Here is an 18302-nt window from a genome sequence, read left to right as displayed (position 1 = left end):
GTATTTTTCATTCTTTTCACAGCAAAAGGTTTTCAGGGCTCTGGAAAATGACCCTTTGTTTGCCCGTCAGCCTGGTGAAGATCTGTCTTTGGAGAGGCAGCGTGAAATGACTTTCTTCCGCTGTAAACAGCTTTTTAAATATGACTTTCTCACAGCCCAGGAAGTCATGGAGAACCCACTGAAGACAATTGCTCTCAATGACTGTTTAGGCATGTATGACTGGTCTCTGTCCTCCAAATATTTTCTCAATAAAGGGGTGAGTCTCAGCTTACATTGATAATGAGCAAAGTTAGAACAATGGGAAGTTTTGCATTTCTATAAAAGTGCACCCCAAATCATCATAGACCCTCACAGCATTAATGTCGGCATATGTACTCTAATATAGGTAGAACACAGCCTATAAACTTTACGCTTATCCGTACTAAGAACCTTGAACCGCATTTGAAAGATATGTATTCTTTAACAATCTGTGCTGTGTTCTTTCATATGGGAATGCTTTTTGCTTCTACAAAGGTCACATGTATGTTATGCTCATGTGCCTGTGACCCTTGAAACATTGTATCTAGATAAGCTGATACAATAATTCTATCAGCCAGGTTCTTCACTGGTTTCTAGAATTTCCTTACTAAACAAATATCTTTTTTTCTATAGCATTTTCTCCACTATCCTCTACCTTGCCCTATACATTAGTCAAGTTAAAGCCTTTTACTGTTTTTGAACTCTATTCAGCTTCACACAATAATTTGTAACAATTTTACAATTCTCGCTATAGTGACATATTAAAGACAGTAATATAGGAATGGAACTAATAATGAACGTTTTCATCAGATTTTCAGTTCACGCCATTTTTATTTCATATGCACAAAAAGTGATTATTATAGAAGCATTACAACATTCATAAAATTGCGCATTAGGACAGCTGTTTATTTTAAAGTGCGGAATACAAAACATGTTTATGTTTCAGATGTTTGGTGCAACAGTAGCCAATTCTGGATCAAAGAGACATGAGCCATTTGTGAAAGATATAGAGGATATGATGGTAAGATAACTAGATTTGCATTTTACTCTGTTTAATCATTATTGCGTTCATGAACTGTGATTTTTAAAGGCATGAGCTGCCATCATAGTGAAAATGTGAACCTTTTATTTGTGTCTTTTTATTCATTATTGTAATGCCACGCATATCAAAGGTCATTGCTTATTTGCTTTCTGCTGTGCACATATTGCCCCTTGATCTAGGTGCAGTTCTTATCAGTTCATCCCTAAACAACTAATTTTAATGAAATAACATTGTTAAATTTCACGAAGTTAAAATATTCTTTATTACCTTGTTTTCCATACTTGTTACGTGGACGTGTCACTTGCATTCTAGAATTTATTTTTTCCAGTTGGGTGATGTCATGCTTTCACATATAAATTCCTCGTATAAAGATATGCAGAATAAGGGATAACATGAGTTTATTTTCTTCTTTTATAGATTTCAGATCCCTTTTTGTTATAATAGTAGCAAATCACTCTTAAGAAGAAATAAGGAGAAACATCAGGAGAGTTGTGCAGGACATATGCAATAGCAGAGCAATATACCCGATTTATGTGGTAATATTCTAGGCCTCTGGAGAGGTTTGTGCTGCTGGAAAGTTGACACCAAATCAAAGCACTCACCTCAGAATGACGCCCACTTTTATGTAATTGAGAACAGTCTCATAAAGCCTTGCCAATCCATAAACAATCAATTTTTCTCTGTTCTGCCTCAGATTGTACTTGTTTGAAGTATGTTGACATTTAATTTTAATAAGTCTGTGCATTCTAAACTGTGCCTTTTGTAATCATCTCTCTAGACATTTGGATGCTTTGCTCTGACAGAGCTGAGTCATGGTAGCAATACGAGAGCTATGAGGACAACGGCAAAATACGACCCTACCACTCAGGTTTGTAAGTGGTATCAATCATTGAGTATCTTACAGCTTTTAATTTATTTAGTTTATTACCTTACTTTTGCATCTTATATTAGGATTGTTACAGCAAGCTGCTCACCAAGAGCAAGGTGGTTGTGAGGCCAGCAGGGGGCGCTCACCCTGCAGTCCATGTGGGTCCTAATGCCCCAGTATAGTGATGGGGACACTATACTGTAAACAGGCGCCGTCCTTCGGATGAGACGTAAAACCGAGGTCCTGACTCTCTGTGGTCATTAAAAATCCCAGGGCGTTTCTCGAAAAGAGTAGGGGTGTAACCCCGGCGTCCTGGCCAAATTTCCCATTGGCCCTTACCAATAATGGCCTCCTAATAGTCCCCCTCTATGAATTGGCTACATTACTCTGCTCTCCTCCCCACTAATAGCTGATGTGTGGTGAGCGTTCTGGCGCACTATGGCTGTCGTCGCATCATCCAGGTGGATGCTGCACATTGGTGGTGGTGGAGGGGAGTCCCCATTACCTGTAAAGCGCTTTGAGTGGAGTGTCCAGAAAAGCGCTATATAAGTGTAAGCAATTATTATCATTATTATTAAGAGTATGTGGGGGAGCAAGGCAGTGTGGTGGTTCCAAGAGCCAGGGCATCACAGTCCAGGGGTAGTGGGCAGCGCCCTGCAAAATGGACTCCGCTTCTTAGGGAAGGAAACAGGATGGAGAAGCATCGGTCTGCACCTGGAGCTGGGGAGCTCTTCCAGAAACCTGGCCAAGCTTACACTGTCAGGGTGGACAGGACAGGCGCTCCAGGGAACAGACCGAGCAGTGCATGCTGTCCAGGTCTGGTTCAGAGTCCCAGTGACAGGTCAGGACAAGGGAGAGGCAGGCTAAAGCAGAGATCAGTCATAGGGCAGGAGTGCAGGCGGGGATGGAGAGTCTGCACCCAGAGCTGGGATGGACAGGGCACCGGTCGTTGGAGTGATCAGTTGCAGGCTCATCAGGAACGGGGCTGAGAAGGGCACGGGCTGTCAGGGTGATCTTCTCTTGAAGATCTCCTGAAGGGTTTGCCTGGAACTACCCTGCCCCCTGAGGATCAAGTGTAGGACTTGGGCCACACAGCCTCACCTAGCAGACCGGACCAGTTCTGGAAGGCACAGCGACAGACGAGGCTCAAGGGAGTCGGGAAGCAGGAAATCAGGAGCAGAGAAGTCTCCGCTGGGAGCCGCCATGTTTGTGGATTGGGAATGAAATAATACCATATTGCTGAGGAGAAGCTGAGCGGGGTTTAAGTAATCTGGTGCACCTGGTGCTGTGTGTTTTCTCACAACAGCCAGGTGCTCCGAATATCCTGTCTCCTCAGCAATCAGGGCAAGACAGGCAGGAGGGTAGAAGTATGGTCTACAGCCACAACAGCTGCAGCACGCCCCACCACTTCGGAGCGGGGCAGACGAGACGAGAATGTTACGAATCACCAATTCTAGTACCACACAGAGATAAAAGGAAATAGAATATAATCTACATGAAATAACTCTGGAAATTATTTGTATACAGTCCGTTTATTCACAAGAAAGTGAAAACCAGTACCACATTAAATCAATATGGAGAAAAAATGGTAGTTGTGAGTGATATGTCCTGAGATTCTGTTGTGTTTTGCCTTTTTATATTTTTTCATATGTAGACTTGTATATCTTGCTTCTCTAAAATTTGTATATTTCTTTACACCTGTATTCAGCCGAAATAGGGTTTCAAAAGTATTCATTCACAAAGAATCAAGGTAGGTTATAAAATTATACAGAGTGAATCAGTTAAAAATAGCCACATAAGAAGGGGACAGGAAATCATGAATACAGTGTACTGTTAATTGAAGTTGTTGTATAAATAGGAGCTTAGAGCAGAATTTCCGTAGCCTTAAATCTGTTGCTGTTATTGCTATCTCAGGATATCTTTTATTAAATATGTTTTGTCATTTTCAAAGAAGTGGGCTGCTTTTAGCAGACTTGATGAACATTGCAGTGTTAATTATGTAAAAAACAAGACTGTTTTTGCAACATACTGTCCTAACAGTGAAGTAATTAACACAAATGAGAAACACATTTTTAAATTATTAAAAGCTAATACACCGTATTTCTAACCTTGTTTATTGTTATTAGAGTCGTCTTTGATTGTATATTCTTCAAACTAAAATCCCTTTCAGCAAAAATGATTTTTGTCTTCCAATTCTTCTAGGAGTTCATTATAAATTCACCAGACTTTGAAGCAGCTAAGTTTTGGGTTGGAAACCTTGGGAAGACAGCAACACATGCTGTGGTATTTGCTCAGCTCTTTACACCTGATGGACTTTGTCATGGGCTGCATTCCTTTGTTGTGCAGGTATAAATTATTTGTGCACACTCTTTCTAACACCATTATTTAATTATTTGGTAAGAAAATGGCACTTTGTTTTACTTGGAAGGATAATTTCAGATTGCCGAATGTTTTAGCATGTTAGTCATTCATCTTGAAATGAAGAGACCCGTATCATATAAGGGCAAGAGCAGAGCACTGCTTGCATTAGCACAACAGAAGTATTCTACACTTACTCATCAAAATAAAAGAACTCCCAGCAAATAGCCATAACAAGTAAGGGTATTCCTGCTCTGGAAAAATATGTCACCCTGCAACTTACAATGGGCAACCCACTGAAGCTAAGCAGGTGTGGGTCAGTACCTGGATGGGAGACCTCCTGGGAAAAACTAAGGTTGCTGCTGGAAGAGGTGTTAGTGAGGCCAGCAGGGGGTGCTTACCCTGCGGTCCATGTGGGTCCTAATGCCCCAGTATAGTGACAGGGACACTATACTGTAAACAAGCGCCGTCTTTCGGATGAGACGTAAAACCGAGGTCCTGAATCTCTGTGGTCATTAAAAATCCCAGGGTGTTTCTCGAAAAGAGTAGGGGTGTACCCTGGTGTCCTGGCCAAATTTCCCATGCCTCCTAATGCCTCCTAATAATCCCCCTCTATGAATTGGCTACATTACTTTGTTCTCCTCCCCCCATTCCGACACATGCGGAGCGACGTGGCGGTTGGAGTATTCTCGGTCGCATTTAATGGCAGCGTCAGCTCAAAGATTTGGTTCTAACCACCAAATGGAGATGAGCGTGCTGACAAGCGGACCCTGCTGATGTGGGATTAACGCTAGGATGAGAGAAAGCGTTAAACCTTTTTCAGGTTGTGGTATAGAGGGAAATTCTGACATCTGTCAACTTATTACAAAGATATTTCTGGCAGTTGTTGGCAGTTAGATACTTTATTAATCCCACAAGGGAAATTGCAGTGCAACAGCAGCCTGGCACAGTCAACACAGCACAGTGTAACGAAATGATACAATAATACACAATACACTACAGTAAGTAGTCAGTGAGAAGTGCAGTAAAAACTAAAAAAAAATGGAGTATACAGAATAGTTCACAGTACAGAAGATACAAAATAAACCAGAATGTACAGTACAAACAAAAAAGATGTATTGCACATTATCAATATATTGCACAAAAATCAGTTGTAAACAGGAAAACCAGCTGTAAACAGAGAATTCATGTTTAGTCCAAAAACAGGTCAATGTTGCCCCTGCCCACACACAGTGGACACGTTATATAGTCTTATGGCAGAAGGCAAAATTACCTTCTGCAGCACTCCCTGTCGCACCATGATTGGATCAGCCTATTGCTGAATGTGCTCTTCATTCTCACAAGCATGCCATAGAGGGGATGAGAGACGTTGTCCATGATGGCCATTAATTTGCACACCATTCTCCTCTCAGCCACTACCTCCAGGGGGTCCAGATCAGACCCAATGACGGAACTTGCTTTTTTGTTTAAATGGCACTCGCTACAACAGACTGATATGAAGCATCTTACTATACACATTGAAGGATCTGAGCCTCCTCAAGAAGTAAAGTCGGCTCTGGCCCTTCGTGTAGATGGCCTCCATGTTCTTAGTCCATTCCAGTCTATCATCGATGTGCACTCCCAGGTACTTGTATGAGTCTACTATCTCCACGCCACTCCCATGGATGAAGACAGGAGTAGGTTGAACCCTCTTCCTCCTGAAGTCTATCACCAACTCCTTCATCTTTGCCACGTTCACTTGCAGGTGGTTCTCCCCACACCACTCCACAAAGCTGTTGACCACTCCTCTGTACTCTTCCTCCTTCCCACCCTCAATACATCCCACAATTGCAGAGTCCTCTCAGAACGTCTGCAGGAGGCACAACTTAAAGTTGTACTTAAAGTCCAAAGTATAGAGGATGAAGAGGGACGGAGAACAAACTGTCCCTTGAGGAGCCCCTGTGTTACTCACTACTGTCTCACAAACTTGTCTGCCCATCAGATAGTCAGTGATCCATGAGATCATGGAGGCACCCACTTGCATCTCCTCCAGGTTCCTTCCTAGGCTTCTTAGCCTAGTAGCTGTGCAATCCAAGGATCTCATCTAGCCATTATTTGAAAGAAGTCAGGGTATCAGCTTGTTCAGTATTACCACAAGTCTTTGTGTAAAGTCGTTACTCCTTTTCTCAGTTTTAAATGCACTTTCACATAGTTTCCACATGTGTCCACTAGTTAATGTTTGATTTGTGATTCTGAAGAAGTCCAGTGAGTTGACCTTGTCAGTGCCTTTAAGAATTTTTGATACTTGTAGTCCCCTTGTTTAAGTCTTCTGTTTAAGATAGAAGACAAAAATGTTGATTTTCTCCGGTCTGTAAGTGCAAGACATTTCCTTTAGTCCATAGGTGTATCAAGTTGTGGGTTCTCGGGTATATTCTAAACCAACAACATGTAAAGTGGTAACCAAAATTGTAGACAGTATTCTAAATGAGGTCTTGCTAGTGCTTTTCAAATTTTAACACAATAATTATACGCTTTAATCTATATAGTTATATTTCATAAGTAGGCTCTTGAACCTCAGTGTTTCCCATTATACAGTATATCTACAATGTGCTTTTGCTGCAGAATCTACATGTGGTACTCTGCACTTGTCTACATTAAATGTAATCTGTCAGGTGTTTGCCCACTCTTGAAAATTTTCTGTCCCCGTAGTATTTGCTGTTTTGGTATCATCTGCAATCTAGACTAGTAACTTACTATACCAGAATCTCAATCATGCTGGAATTTATGATAACTGAATCTGTTCTCTAATTCCAAAAACTGTAGGTTAGAGACCCAAAGACCCTTCTTCCCATGCCAGGTGTGATGGTTGGAGATATGGGAAAAAAGCTTGGACAGAATGGCCTGGACAATGGGTGAGTTTGTAGATTTTTGAAGGTGGAATAACACTTTTCGGGTTTTGCTTTAATGTGTATAGTAACATAAAATTTGTTTTTCACATTTTTTTGAGGGACCTCCTTTATGGATTTGTGTTTAGGATAACTACTGTAATAAATAGGGGCTGTTAATGAGTTAAAGATTTTTGGCATTTATAGTAAAGAATAGATAATAACAGATTACAAGATAATAGATACAGTCAATACGCTGAATATCTGAAGAAACTATATCACTCTGTGCATGCTTTTAATAAGAAATGTTAGATGTTGTTTCAATTATTGGCATCGTTTTGATTAATTGATGGATCATGACTGACCAAGACACACTAATAAGACTTGAACTTGGATGAGTTTCTTCTGATGCTCTATTAATTTAAGTCAAAATACTGTGATAATCCTGATACCAACTGAAGTACAGGCAATTTATAGAAGTTAAATAATAATACTTCCATACAGGTATCAAGTGAGAATATGTGGCTCCTTTAATTTTCTGGAAGCAATTAAATAAACAGGCGATAGCATAAGAAACAGGTGTTACACAAATTACAAACAAGCCGCAAAACTAATTTGCAGTTGGATTGAGTTCTAGAGCTCGGCCAATTAAATACAACCTTCCACGCTACAACTCTAACCTTGACCACCTTATTTCATAGAGAAAGTGAACATAAATCGTCATAGTAATACATAAGACTATGTAAATGTTTATCTTAAAAAGGAGGTATTGTTCTGTGACTAACATAAAGTGCATCACAAAGAAGATGAAGGTGAAGAATTACCTGGTGGTTTTTAAAAAGGAAAGGGATTGAAGGATATGAAAATACAGCACCTTGCCCCAGATTTAGTCCCTTCAATTTTATAGGTTTTTGTTCATAAATGTGGTTTCCAGTGGTGAAGATTGGTTATAAGTCACTCTGTCCAACTCAGTACCTAATGTATGCTGTCTGTCTTTTTAAAGGCTGCGTTGGTGATATGGGCTTGCTGGTTTATTTCTGGGGAAATTCCATAAACTTGGACTCTGCTCAGTTGGGTCTGTAATCTAGTTAAATATCCCTGAGTTTATGGGTGGCTTATCTAATCAAAAGCTTTAACTGGCCTTATGCTCTTTAACAGATACACTTCCTTTGGCTGCCAGAGTGACTTTCCAAGATGAGAGATAGTAAAAATAGCCATAGAGCTAGAAAAATGTGTGATAAGGACAGTTATTTGCAACTAGGATTGTGTTTATAATTGTATTTTGACAGCTGGCAAAGTGGTTGGTTATTTGTTAAATTGGTCTTTTAAATTAGGTGCAGACTTACACAGTATACAGTTTTTTCCATGACTACAACAAATGTTGTATTATTTATGTCTAGTGTGACTAGCATAACAGACTAAGCTTAACACGTAGGTTTGTTGCCAGTGCCTTATTTTTTTCACCTACAATTTTGTGAAATATTTTTTTTAACCTTTTGAACATAATTGTTGTGTGTTTGTGTATAGTCCACAAACATCTTAATGTGATGTTTGTGGACTATAAAAAAGTTAGTTCTGTGATCATGCTTAGTAGTTCCTTAGTAGTAGTAAGTAGTTCCTTTTATACAAAATGAATGTAAACATTTTTCAGCAGTACCCGTGAAAGAGTTCCACAATCATTCTTAAACATACTCCCAGTAGGTTTAGTCTGTGAAGCACTCCATTCTTCCACTAGGTGGCACTTAGCTCTTGCTCTGTGTGTTCACAGGGACAGTGTGGGCAGATAAGAAAATGGTTATTAAAACATAGGGCACCAAACATCTACCAAGACCAATTACATAAAATACAGAATTCTACAGAATAAATAAATAAAAAACATGTTTAAAAAATATAATAGTGGTATGTAGATCTATAACACTGAATGAAAAAAACCTTTCTATGTCCTTCACTGACTATATTTCTTTCTGCAAACCTTAAAACAGCAGAAAATGCTGTGTGTAAATGGACAAATAAATTCAGTATTCCCAGAATTTACAATTTGACAATGAAAGGGATAATGGGACTTCACAAGTATTTACAATTTGACAATGAAAGGGATAATGGGACTTCACAAGTATGCACATTCATCACACTTCACCTTAGAAATCATATTTTCAGAATTTGTCAGATCAATGGTATATCGTTTAACTAAGTTAAATCAATTAAAAAAACATGAATTCCATTCAAGACATTTATTCTACTTTGTAATAAATGTTCTTTACTACCTGTATTGACTTACACCAACCACTTAGGCACTAAAATCCCCACAGGAAGCAAAGAGGATGTAGACATATATATTTTAAATAAATGTCATATACTGTAATGTTTAGTCACTGGTGTCAATAATTACCTGTATGCTGGTGAAGAATAATGAGGTGGTGTTTTCATTTTAATCTGTACTTGTCCTTTATGCAAGCAAGAATAATTCATTGAGTGAAATCTTTGACAATTTTTAAGGTTGTAATGAAAGATTTCTTCACCTGCTGTATGTATGCACTGTATCCGTGTGTATGATCACATAGCTTTGAGAGGAAATGAAGGTTTTTAACTACTCTTTAAAAGGACACATTAATCAAAACTGGGGTAGCTACGTGGCATGGTGGGTAAGGTGTTTGTTCAAATCCCAGAAGGGACAAAGTGGCTGCAGCAAAGCATCTCAAATGAGATGGTGTGGTCAGTGGGTCCATCTCATGTTTCATGTTTCATGCTGGTACTGAAAACTTGAAAGGGGTATGCAGCCAAATATTGAGTTTTACAAGTTTACTTAAAGTGGATGTGTTCCAGTACTAATGGTCACTTATCACTTACAACATCAGTTGGTTGAACATAAAATATGTATTTGTTCTAATGTGATCATATGTGTACCTGTATATGAAAAATAAAAGTTATATTGTACGTATCATTTATATTAATCTCATAAATGCACGAACAAATTGCTTGACTGAAAAGCAAAGATAAGCTTGGACTTTGCTGTCCCATTACATTTGGAGGGCTGCATATGTCCTAAAATATTTTGTGTGAAATAGAACAGCAGGGGTTTGGAATTTTATAAGTATGTGGTGATTTTAAACCTGTCAATTCCCATTGCAAACACATACTTATATGCAATTCATGTTCCCTTAATTTAACAACTTTAACTTTCAACAACTGCAATTTATGCCCTACTTTTATATACTGTTTATATATGTACTTTTAATGATCTGGTGATTTTATGATTTTTCATTAAAAATTGTTGTTTTCATATGGAATTTTAATTTGTGATAATGACTTGAACTTATTTTTTTTAGCTTATGTGTATAGTTGTTTAAAGAACAAATTTAGCTTCATTAAGCCTTTTAACATTTTGGAGAACATGCACACTTTTTATGTTCTGTTACCTAAGGCTATTGTGCTCAGCTGTGTGCCAATTTGGAAGAGCTGTGATGGTGAAATTTTCCATGTCAGTTGTGCTGACAGATGACGTGACTCCTGCCTTCTTCCAGATTGCAGCAGACTGTTGTCTGGCCCTTGTTTGCTCACTGTCTTTCCTCAGCGTGGTTCTGTCTCGCAAAGTCCTCTGCACAATGTATTTCCAACAGATTTGCCTCTGTTGCTCATAAACTGCTCAACCTTTAGAAGTCCCATTTTAAGCTTCTGAATTGTCCTGTGTTGAACCTTTTGTTTAATACATTTAGTTTCAAGTATTCCACTTCTTTGATTTAAAAGGGCCTTTCTAGTGGATTATGTCCCAGTGATTCCAGTTTTTTAAATTAGCAAGCGGTTTAATTGAGATACATCACAACAACATAACCAATATAGCCATTTGGTTTGGCTTGATCATTTTACATACGGTAGTTGGGCTTTCTTATTTGTTTTAGTACTCCATGATCTGAGCTTAATAAAAAGTGATATTTTTTCATAAAAAGTCAGGTGTGTAGGTGAGTTCAGAAAAGAGGCTTGGACTTTGACTTTTTTCTTGTTGTTATTTTACAGGTTTGCAGTGTTTCACAATGTCAGAATTCCCCGGGAAAACCTACTAAACAAAACAGGAGACGTCACACCTGAAGGTTATTATGTCACTCCATTCAAGGTGAAAACAAATGCTCTATTTTGATGTCTTGGGCAGAAAGGGGTCAAGAGTGGGCGAGGGGTGTTTTTTAAAGAATTTTAATGGAAGTGGAAAGCAAACAAATTCAGTAACTACTTATTGTATCAATTCTGAAAACAAGTACTAATCCACACTGAAATGGAAAAGAAAATAGTTGAAACCCAATACAACATATACAGTATACAGCACATTTTCCAACATGCTGAGTCGTTAAAAAATTTAATATAACATGCTGGAAAAATGAGAGAGGGCAAAGAGGTTGTGGAACAGTATGGCAGCACTCTTTTCTTCTTTCCAAAATAAAAAATAACCCCACTTTACAAAACAAGCCACTGTCAGTATCTTGGGCTGCTTCAGTAGTGGTGTCTTTGTGGCTCTTTCTCTGGTCTTCCACTGTTTTGCTTTTTATTTCTCAAATTTGGGCTCTCTTGCACAACCCTTGTATGTAGTGTCTCTCACCCTGCCCCTGGCTACAGTGCACCTGCTAAGTGGGAGTACATATTAAAATAGAGAGGAGCACAGCTGTCAGGTTTCAGGATCAGGAGGATCAACAGCTTCTCCTCTCAGACGGTGTTTCGGTTGTCTGCCTGCCACAAACCCTATATTTGCATATTATAATATGTTCTCTTTGCTTTAAATAGATCATAACACATCGAGATGTAAATGCGGGAAATTTTCAGCTACCATTTCAATAATGAATGTTTTTTTCACCATTTTTGGCACATTGTTATTTTTAACAATTCTGTGTTTGCCTTGAAGGACCCAAATAAGCGATTTGGTGCGTCGCTTGGTGCATTATCAGGGGGCAGAGTATCCATTGCTAGAATGGGGGTTATTAATTTGAAGCTTGCTATGTCGATAGCAATTCGCTTCTCTGCAACCAGGCGGCAGTTTGGGCCCAAGGATGATGAGGAGATACCAGTATTGGAATATCAACTACAGGTACATGTGCAAACGTACAGTATGTTTTTCAGCAAATACACAACACATGTGTCTGATGCAGAAAGGAAAAAATAGCGCTTTCTACCAAATTTTCTAATTTTGTCCATTTCTAATGATAGTGATTTTTTTTTTCAGCAATGGCGCCTCATTCCCTATTTGGCTGCAGTGTTTGCCTTGGATTATTTTTCCAAATCTTTGTTTGAAAACTTTGTTGAGTTTCAGATTGGCCTCATGATGAACGATAAAAGTAACAGACAGGTAAGTTCTAGAATGCTTAAGATAAAGGGTTTTGCACTTTTAAATTCTTAAGAACATTTAAAAAGTTCCAATTGAGAGGAAGTTTATTTGGTAAGTAGTTGAATCTTCTGAATTCCATCTTATACAACACTTTGGAAAAAAATGTTTCATAATGGAAGTTATGGGTAGAAAATACTCCCCTGTGTTGAGGTCATCTTTACCCCTTAGGATTTTATATAATCCTATATAATTACATAAAATCTCCTCTCAGTCCCCTCTGTTCTAGACTGAAAAAAATATTTCATTATGTCTGTATATATCAATTCATAAAGACCAGGAATCATAACTATTGCTCATATTTGAACTTTTCTGTTCTGTTCTGAAGTTTTGTTTCTATATTTTGGGAGGTCAGCACTAGGCAATGGAAGATTTCTTCCATGTTTTAATAGATCAATTTGAATAGAGTTGCAGATAAAATTACTGGAGTCATGCACATGTAGTTCCTAATTTATGTGGCAGATGTGTTCATGAAGGTGCCACATAAATTAACAATTTCCCCATAGGAATGTATATAAGCAGGATAATTGTGTTCCAGATCAACTCCCAACCAGAGTGGACTCCCAAATTTGTACTCCTAAATAAAAAAATGAATTTTAAGCATGATGATTTTGTTTTCCATTGTTTAGAACTAATGATGTTTTTTTTCATAAATATCTTGGTTTTTAGGATTTTAATGATTTTATTTTTCAGTTAAAAGGTACTTAGGCTAGAGATTAAGACAAAAAGTCATATAATCAATTTATTTTGTAAATGAGATGATAGGAGTTGAACGGCAATTGGAATAACTCTGAGACAAAGATTGCCCATCTGCCTGAATGTTACAGAAGTAATGCTATTCATCCCAGCTTGAAGCTGGGTACACATAGAGTATATTGTCTTGAACATTGTCAAGTTGCCTTATGCTTGCCATGTCCAAAATTTCCTACATTATGACGCAGTATAGAAATATTTTAGCTGCTACTCAATATGGTGGACGTATTCCATATGCTTAGGTGAGTTGTTGTTAATGAATAAGAAGATGAAACCAAAAAACATTATCACATTTAAAACGTTACTGAATAACTCTTTCAGATACAAGGTTTCAAAACTAATGGGCAACTGAGCATGTTGCTGTACGGTATGTTGCGACTCACTGGAAAAATGTACATAGGTGCAGAATTTTCTACAGCTCTGCTCATCAAAGCACAAAATTAAATATGTACATGTACTATATATTATTACACAGTATTACCACTGTTTGGCTGTTTTGGATTTGAAATAAGTTTCAGTAACTGATTCCGTGGAATTGGAGAGATTCTGCTGAAAATTCCATGCCCCCCCCCCCCCAACCCATATTACTCAATTACTCTCTTGACATTTTTTTTTTGCTATTTTCTAAAATGTACAGTAATGATCTGACGCAAAGCCAACAGACAAAAAAATCAAGTGGTGGCTGGTCTGCAAACTGTATTACATTGTGTTTCAGATGTATTTGTACAGAGCACAGTGCTTTTCTTAATCTCTTACCTCTTTTAACATAACAGTTGCTGGCAGAATTGGGTAGAGAGATCCATGCCTTATCCTGTGCCAGCAAGCCTGTGGGATCCTGGACTGCTCAGTGCGGTATCCAGGAATGCAGAGAAGCCTGTGGAGGGCACGGCTACTTGGCCAGTAAGTGAAATAAGGGGCTGACCATTCACCGGGTCATGAACTCTCTTTTCTTGCCCTTGTGATGTATGTTTTAAATAGTCTGAGTTACAAAACATAAGAACATATCAGCCATGACAGTAAGTCAGCAGGTACAGTGAATTGTAAACTTTCTCCTCCTATGCACTTCACAGGTGAGAAAAACTCACATATAATGCTAATTGTGCAAGGAAATGGGTGCTCACATAATGAAATACGTTAGTTTGGGCTGTGAGAGCTTCCTATCCCACCACTACTAGGACTTTGTTCAAATCTAGTAGCTTTACAAAAAATCCAACAGACTTTGTTGCAGAATATCAAGTGCATTGCATGGTAGACTTCAGTTTTGCTGGGTTCATGTCATGTTGCAGAATGTAACAGCTGATGAGTGCCTGAGGTTCTTTGTGTGCATTTCGGTACTCAGTGCCGTAGAGTGTTTTGCACTTGTTACTGTGTCACAGTCTGCTTTGAAGTGGATGGCAAAAATCCTAAGTTTATACTGGTCTTATTGTGCACGTGGCAGTAGAACAAGTTGCTGCCCACACAGTTGTTCATGTACTTGATCATAATTTTTTAAACCATGCACACCATAGGTGAACATTATTCTGTAACATTTGTAACCTGTTGTGCAATGACTCTTCTATAAATGTCACTTGGTTCAGTACTTTCGCCAATCAAAAACCTCCATTTCCACTAATGGTGCAACCATCTTACAGAAGTGGAATATCATCTAAGTGGTCAACAAATCACACTTTCTGCATATAATATTATATTAATATAATTCTATCGCATACGTATATGCATTATTATTAACAGAAAAAAATACTTTATTCCTTGACTTATCCTACGTGTGTTATGCTATGATTGTGTTTAATATATAAGAACATAAATATGTGTGTGCTCTCATGATGATTTATTGCCAGACCTTTGGAAGTTTATTTACTGTTTTACTTAATTGCAACAATAAACTTCCCGTAGTCTTCCCTTGTGGATGTCTAATTCCCTGTAATTAAGTAATGCTGAACACATTCCGAGTCTGTGCTAGAAGTCTGAGGCAAAATGTTAGGCACAAAAAGCAAATGTAAGCATGATTTGAAGAGAAACATTTTGACAATGTTAGATGTTGTTTCCAAACTGCTCAATGTTTTGATTTATTTCTTTTTAGTGAATCGGCTTGGTGATATCAGGAATGACAATGACCCGAACTGTACATATGAAGGAGACAACAACGTACTGCTACAACAAACTAGCAATTACCTACTCAGCTGGGTGAATATGAAACATCAGGGTCAGTTAAATATTAGACATTTCGGGGAAATTTATAACATACTCTAAATACAGTGCAGTCTGTAAGTATTTGGACAGTGACACATTTTTTGTTGTTTTGGCTCTGTACTACAGCACATTTTATTTGAAATTAAGCAATGACTATGAGGTTAAGGTGTCACGATTGTAGTCCCTCCTCCTTAAGGGCGCTCCGGCTCTTTCACTTTGGACCTAATTTTGTGCACCTGCCCCTTGTTCCAGCCTCCTTCCCGTCCCCCTTAAATGCCAGACACTCAGTTCGGGGCTCTGCATCTGATTCCCATATCGTGTGAGCCCGGGACCTGTATTCGTCTGGCTCCGTCATGTTTTTAAGTTTCCATTCCCCCCGGCGGTTACGACTCGGTTCCTGTTTTAAACCCGTCTGTATCGTATGGATCACCTGTCTTTTGGACTTTTGCCCTGTCTTTTGGATTTTCCGTCCATCTCATCCTTGGATTGTTTGCCCCGGACTCACCCCCCTGGACACCTGTGCACTTTGGACACGCCCCCCCCCCGTATTCATTCCCGAATCCTGCATGACTTTTTCCTAGTGTTTCCTCACTCCCCCCGGATCGTCCGCATAGGGTCTGGAAAGAACTGTTCCGTTACAAAGGTGCAGAATATCAGCTTTAATTCGAGGATATTTATGTCTAAATTGGCTAAACCATATTGGAATCACAGCCCTTTTTATATATCGCCCCCCTATTTAAGGGGACCAAAAGTAATTGGACACTAACATAATCTTAAATAAAATTTTCATGTTTAGTACTTGGTTGCATATACTTTGCAATCGATGACTGACTGAAGCCTACGACCCATAGACATCACTAGACACTGGGTATCTTCCCTGGTGATTCTCTGCCAGGCCCGTAATGCAGCCATTTTCAGTTCCTGCTTGTTTTTGGGTCTTTTTGCCTTTAGTCTTGTCTTCAGTAAGTGAAATGCATGCTCAATGGGATTCAGGTCAGCTGATTGACTTGGCCAGTCAAGAACATTCCACTTTTTGGCCCTGAAAAACTCATATTTTCTTTAGCAGTATGTTTGGGGTCATTGTTCTACTGCAAGGTGAAGCTCCATCCAATGAGTTTTGAGACATTTGGTTGGATCAGAGCAGATATAATGCTTCTTGTACACTTCAGAATTCATCCTGCTGCTGCTGTCGGCAGTGAACTCATCAATAAAGACAAGTGAGCTGTTTCCACTGGCAGCCATACATGCCCAAGCCATGACACTACCTCACCATGTTTCACAGATGAGTGGTATGCTTGGGATCATGAGCAGTTCTGTTTTTTCAACACACTTTCCTCATTCCATCACTCTGGTACAGGTTAATCTTCATCTCATCTGTCCATAAGACTTTGTCCCAGAACTCTACAGGCTTTTTAATGTACTTTTTAGTACAGAGTACAGAGCTAAAACAAGAAAGATTGTGTCACTGTCCAAATACTTACGAACTGCACTGTATCATTGCAAACTGAACCACATTTATGCAAAATCCCATTTTGATACAATACAATGTACTATAAATTAGGACTACAGTGAGCTGGGTAGATGTACAAGCCCATTGCATTAACTTTTAAGACAATACCATAATTTATACTCTGAAGTGTACAGTGTCCCTAGGCTGCCATGGGCACATTTTTCATATGGTCTGGAGATACATAGATGTTTTAGTGTTTTGGTTAAAGGGAAAAAATGCTGTCCATGGAATATTCCTTGCTTCCCTTTGGTATTACTGCTAAACGACGACTCCTCTATTGGCTTAACAGCACCACAGTAAAGGGTCTGGTGGACTGGTATTACATTGTGCCAATGGAGCTGTCTTCTGCTCAGGTCCTTGATGCTGGGGAGTGCATTTTACATTTCTGGAAGACAAGTGTTTTGCTGAGTTGGTTTCACAGGATTTCTAGAACTAGCCATTTGGCATAGAGTGGGTTTTGAGGAAAGCTGGTAAGGAGTTTGTGCCCCAAGGGTGAAGAAATTGTAAAAAAAGTTGATCACAAAGACAATTCTTAAAATGTATTGAAGTTTACGTTAAAATGTATTTCAATAATGTAAAGTGAAGAAAGTTTTGCTTTGATTGCAGGTAAATCAACTGTTGAGTCTCCTCTGGGGTCTGTTAACTTTTTGGAGGACTTCAACACCATCCTGGGTAACAGATTTTCTGCATCTACAGAAGAGGAGTGTATGAACTCAGCAGGTATTGTACATACTGTATGAATGAGTGTGTCTATACTGTAGGTTGACCTAGACATGATTCCAAATTGGGATAGTTAAAATACACAGATTGTGAGTAATTTATGTATTTAGAACAAGACCTATCCACAGGTATGTTGACCTTAATGTTTAAGATTGTTACAGAGAAGGAAGAATGTATAATTTTTATTTGTAAATAAGAATGATTGTTGAGGGCTTCGTGATGAATAGGTCAAGTGATGGAGATTTCCTTTGTCACGGCGACCTAGAGCATTTAATTCTATAAACAACCAAAAACAGATGTTTTGTTTTGTTTGATTTGTTTACACAAAAGAAAAATTTTACAGTGAGTTTCTAAGTGATTAAAGAACTTTTATTTAGCAGCCCTTTTGTCTTGTTGTCCGATTACCCATACAGTTGGTCCTTCGCAGTCAGCCTTGTGGCTCTCTTATTCAGCAGCTTAACTTTTGGATGTTTATGGAGCTCTTTTCTCTGGAGCTCTCCCTCAGAGCTCCCAGGTATGCTGTACTGGCCCTCTCATCAGCTAGCTCACACACATGCTGGAAAGACTCTTAAGAGCGGTACTAACTAAGCAGGTATCAGAACAACTGATAGCTGGTT

The 18302-nt window shown here is 38.8% G+C and overlaps 1 protein-coding gene across 1 annotated transcript in view; it reads left to right on the top strand.

Annotated features, from left to right (window-relative positions):
• Positions 1 to 18302, top strand: part of acox3 (acyl-CoA oxidase 3, pristanoyl) — a 50942-nt gene that overhangs the window by 2072 nt on the left and 30568 nt on the right. The window contains exons 3-13 of the mRNA XM_088629426.1: positions 23 to 256; positions 965 to 1039; positions 1839 to 1928; positions 4131 to 4274; positions 7089 to 7177; positions 11162 to 11258; positions 12036 to 12218; positions 12354 to 12476; positions 14039 to 14165; positions 15346 to 15468; positions 17572 to 17685. Coding sequence (XP_088485552.1) covers positions 23 to 256; positions 965 to 1039; positions 1839 to 1928; positions 4131 to 4274; positions 7089 to 7177; positions 11162 to 11258; positions 12036 to 12218; positions 12354 to 12476; positions 14039 to 14165; positions 15346 to 15468; positions 17572 to 17685 — 1399 coding nt within the window. The remainder of the gene's footprint in view (positions 1 to 22; positions 257 to 964; positions 1040 to 1838; positions 1929 to 4130; positions 4275 to 7088; positions 7178 to 11161; positions 11259 to 12035; positions 12219 to 12353; positions 12477 to 14038; positions 14166 to 15345; positions 15469 to 17571; positions 17686 to 18302) is intronic.

This window comes from Lepisosteus platostomus, chromosome 1 (genome assembly GCF_059453375.1).
Source record: "Lepisosteus platostomus isolate fLepPlt1 chromosome 1, fLepPlt1.hap1, whole genome shotgun sequence".
NCBI lineage: Eukaryota > Metazoa > Chordata > Actinopteri > Semionotiformes > Lepisosteidae > Lepisosteus > Lepisosteus platostomus.
This window is presented reverse-complemented; position numbering and strand designations above follow the sequence as displayed.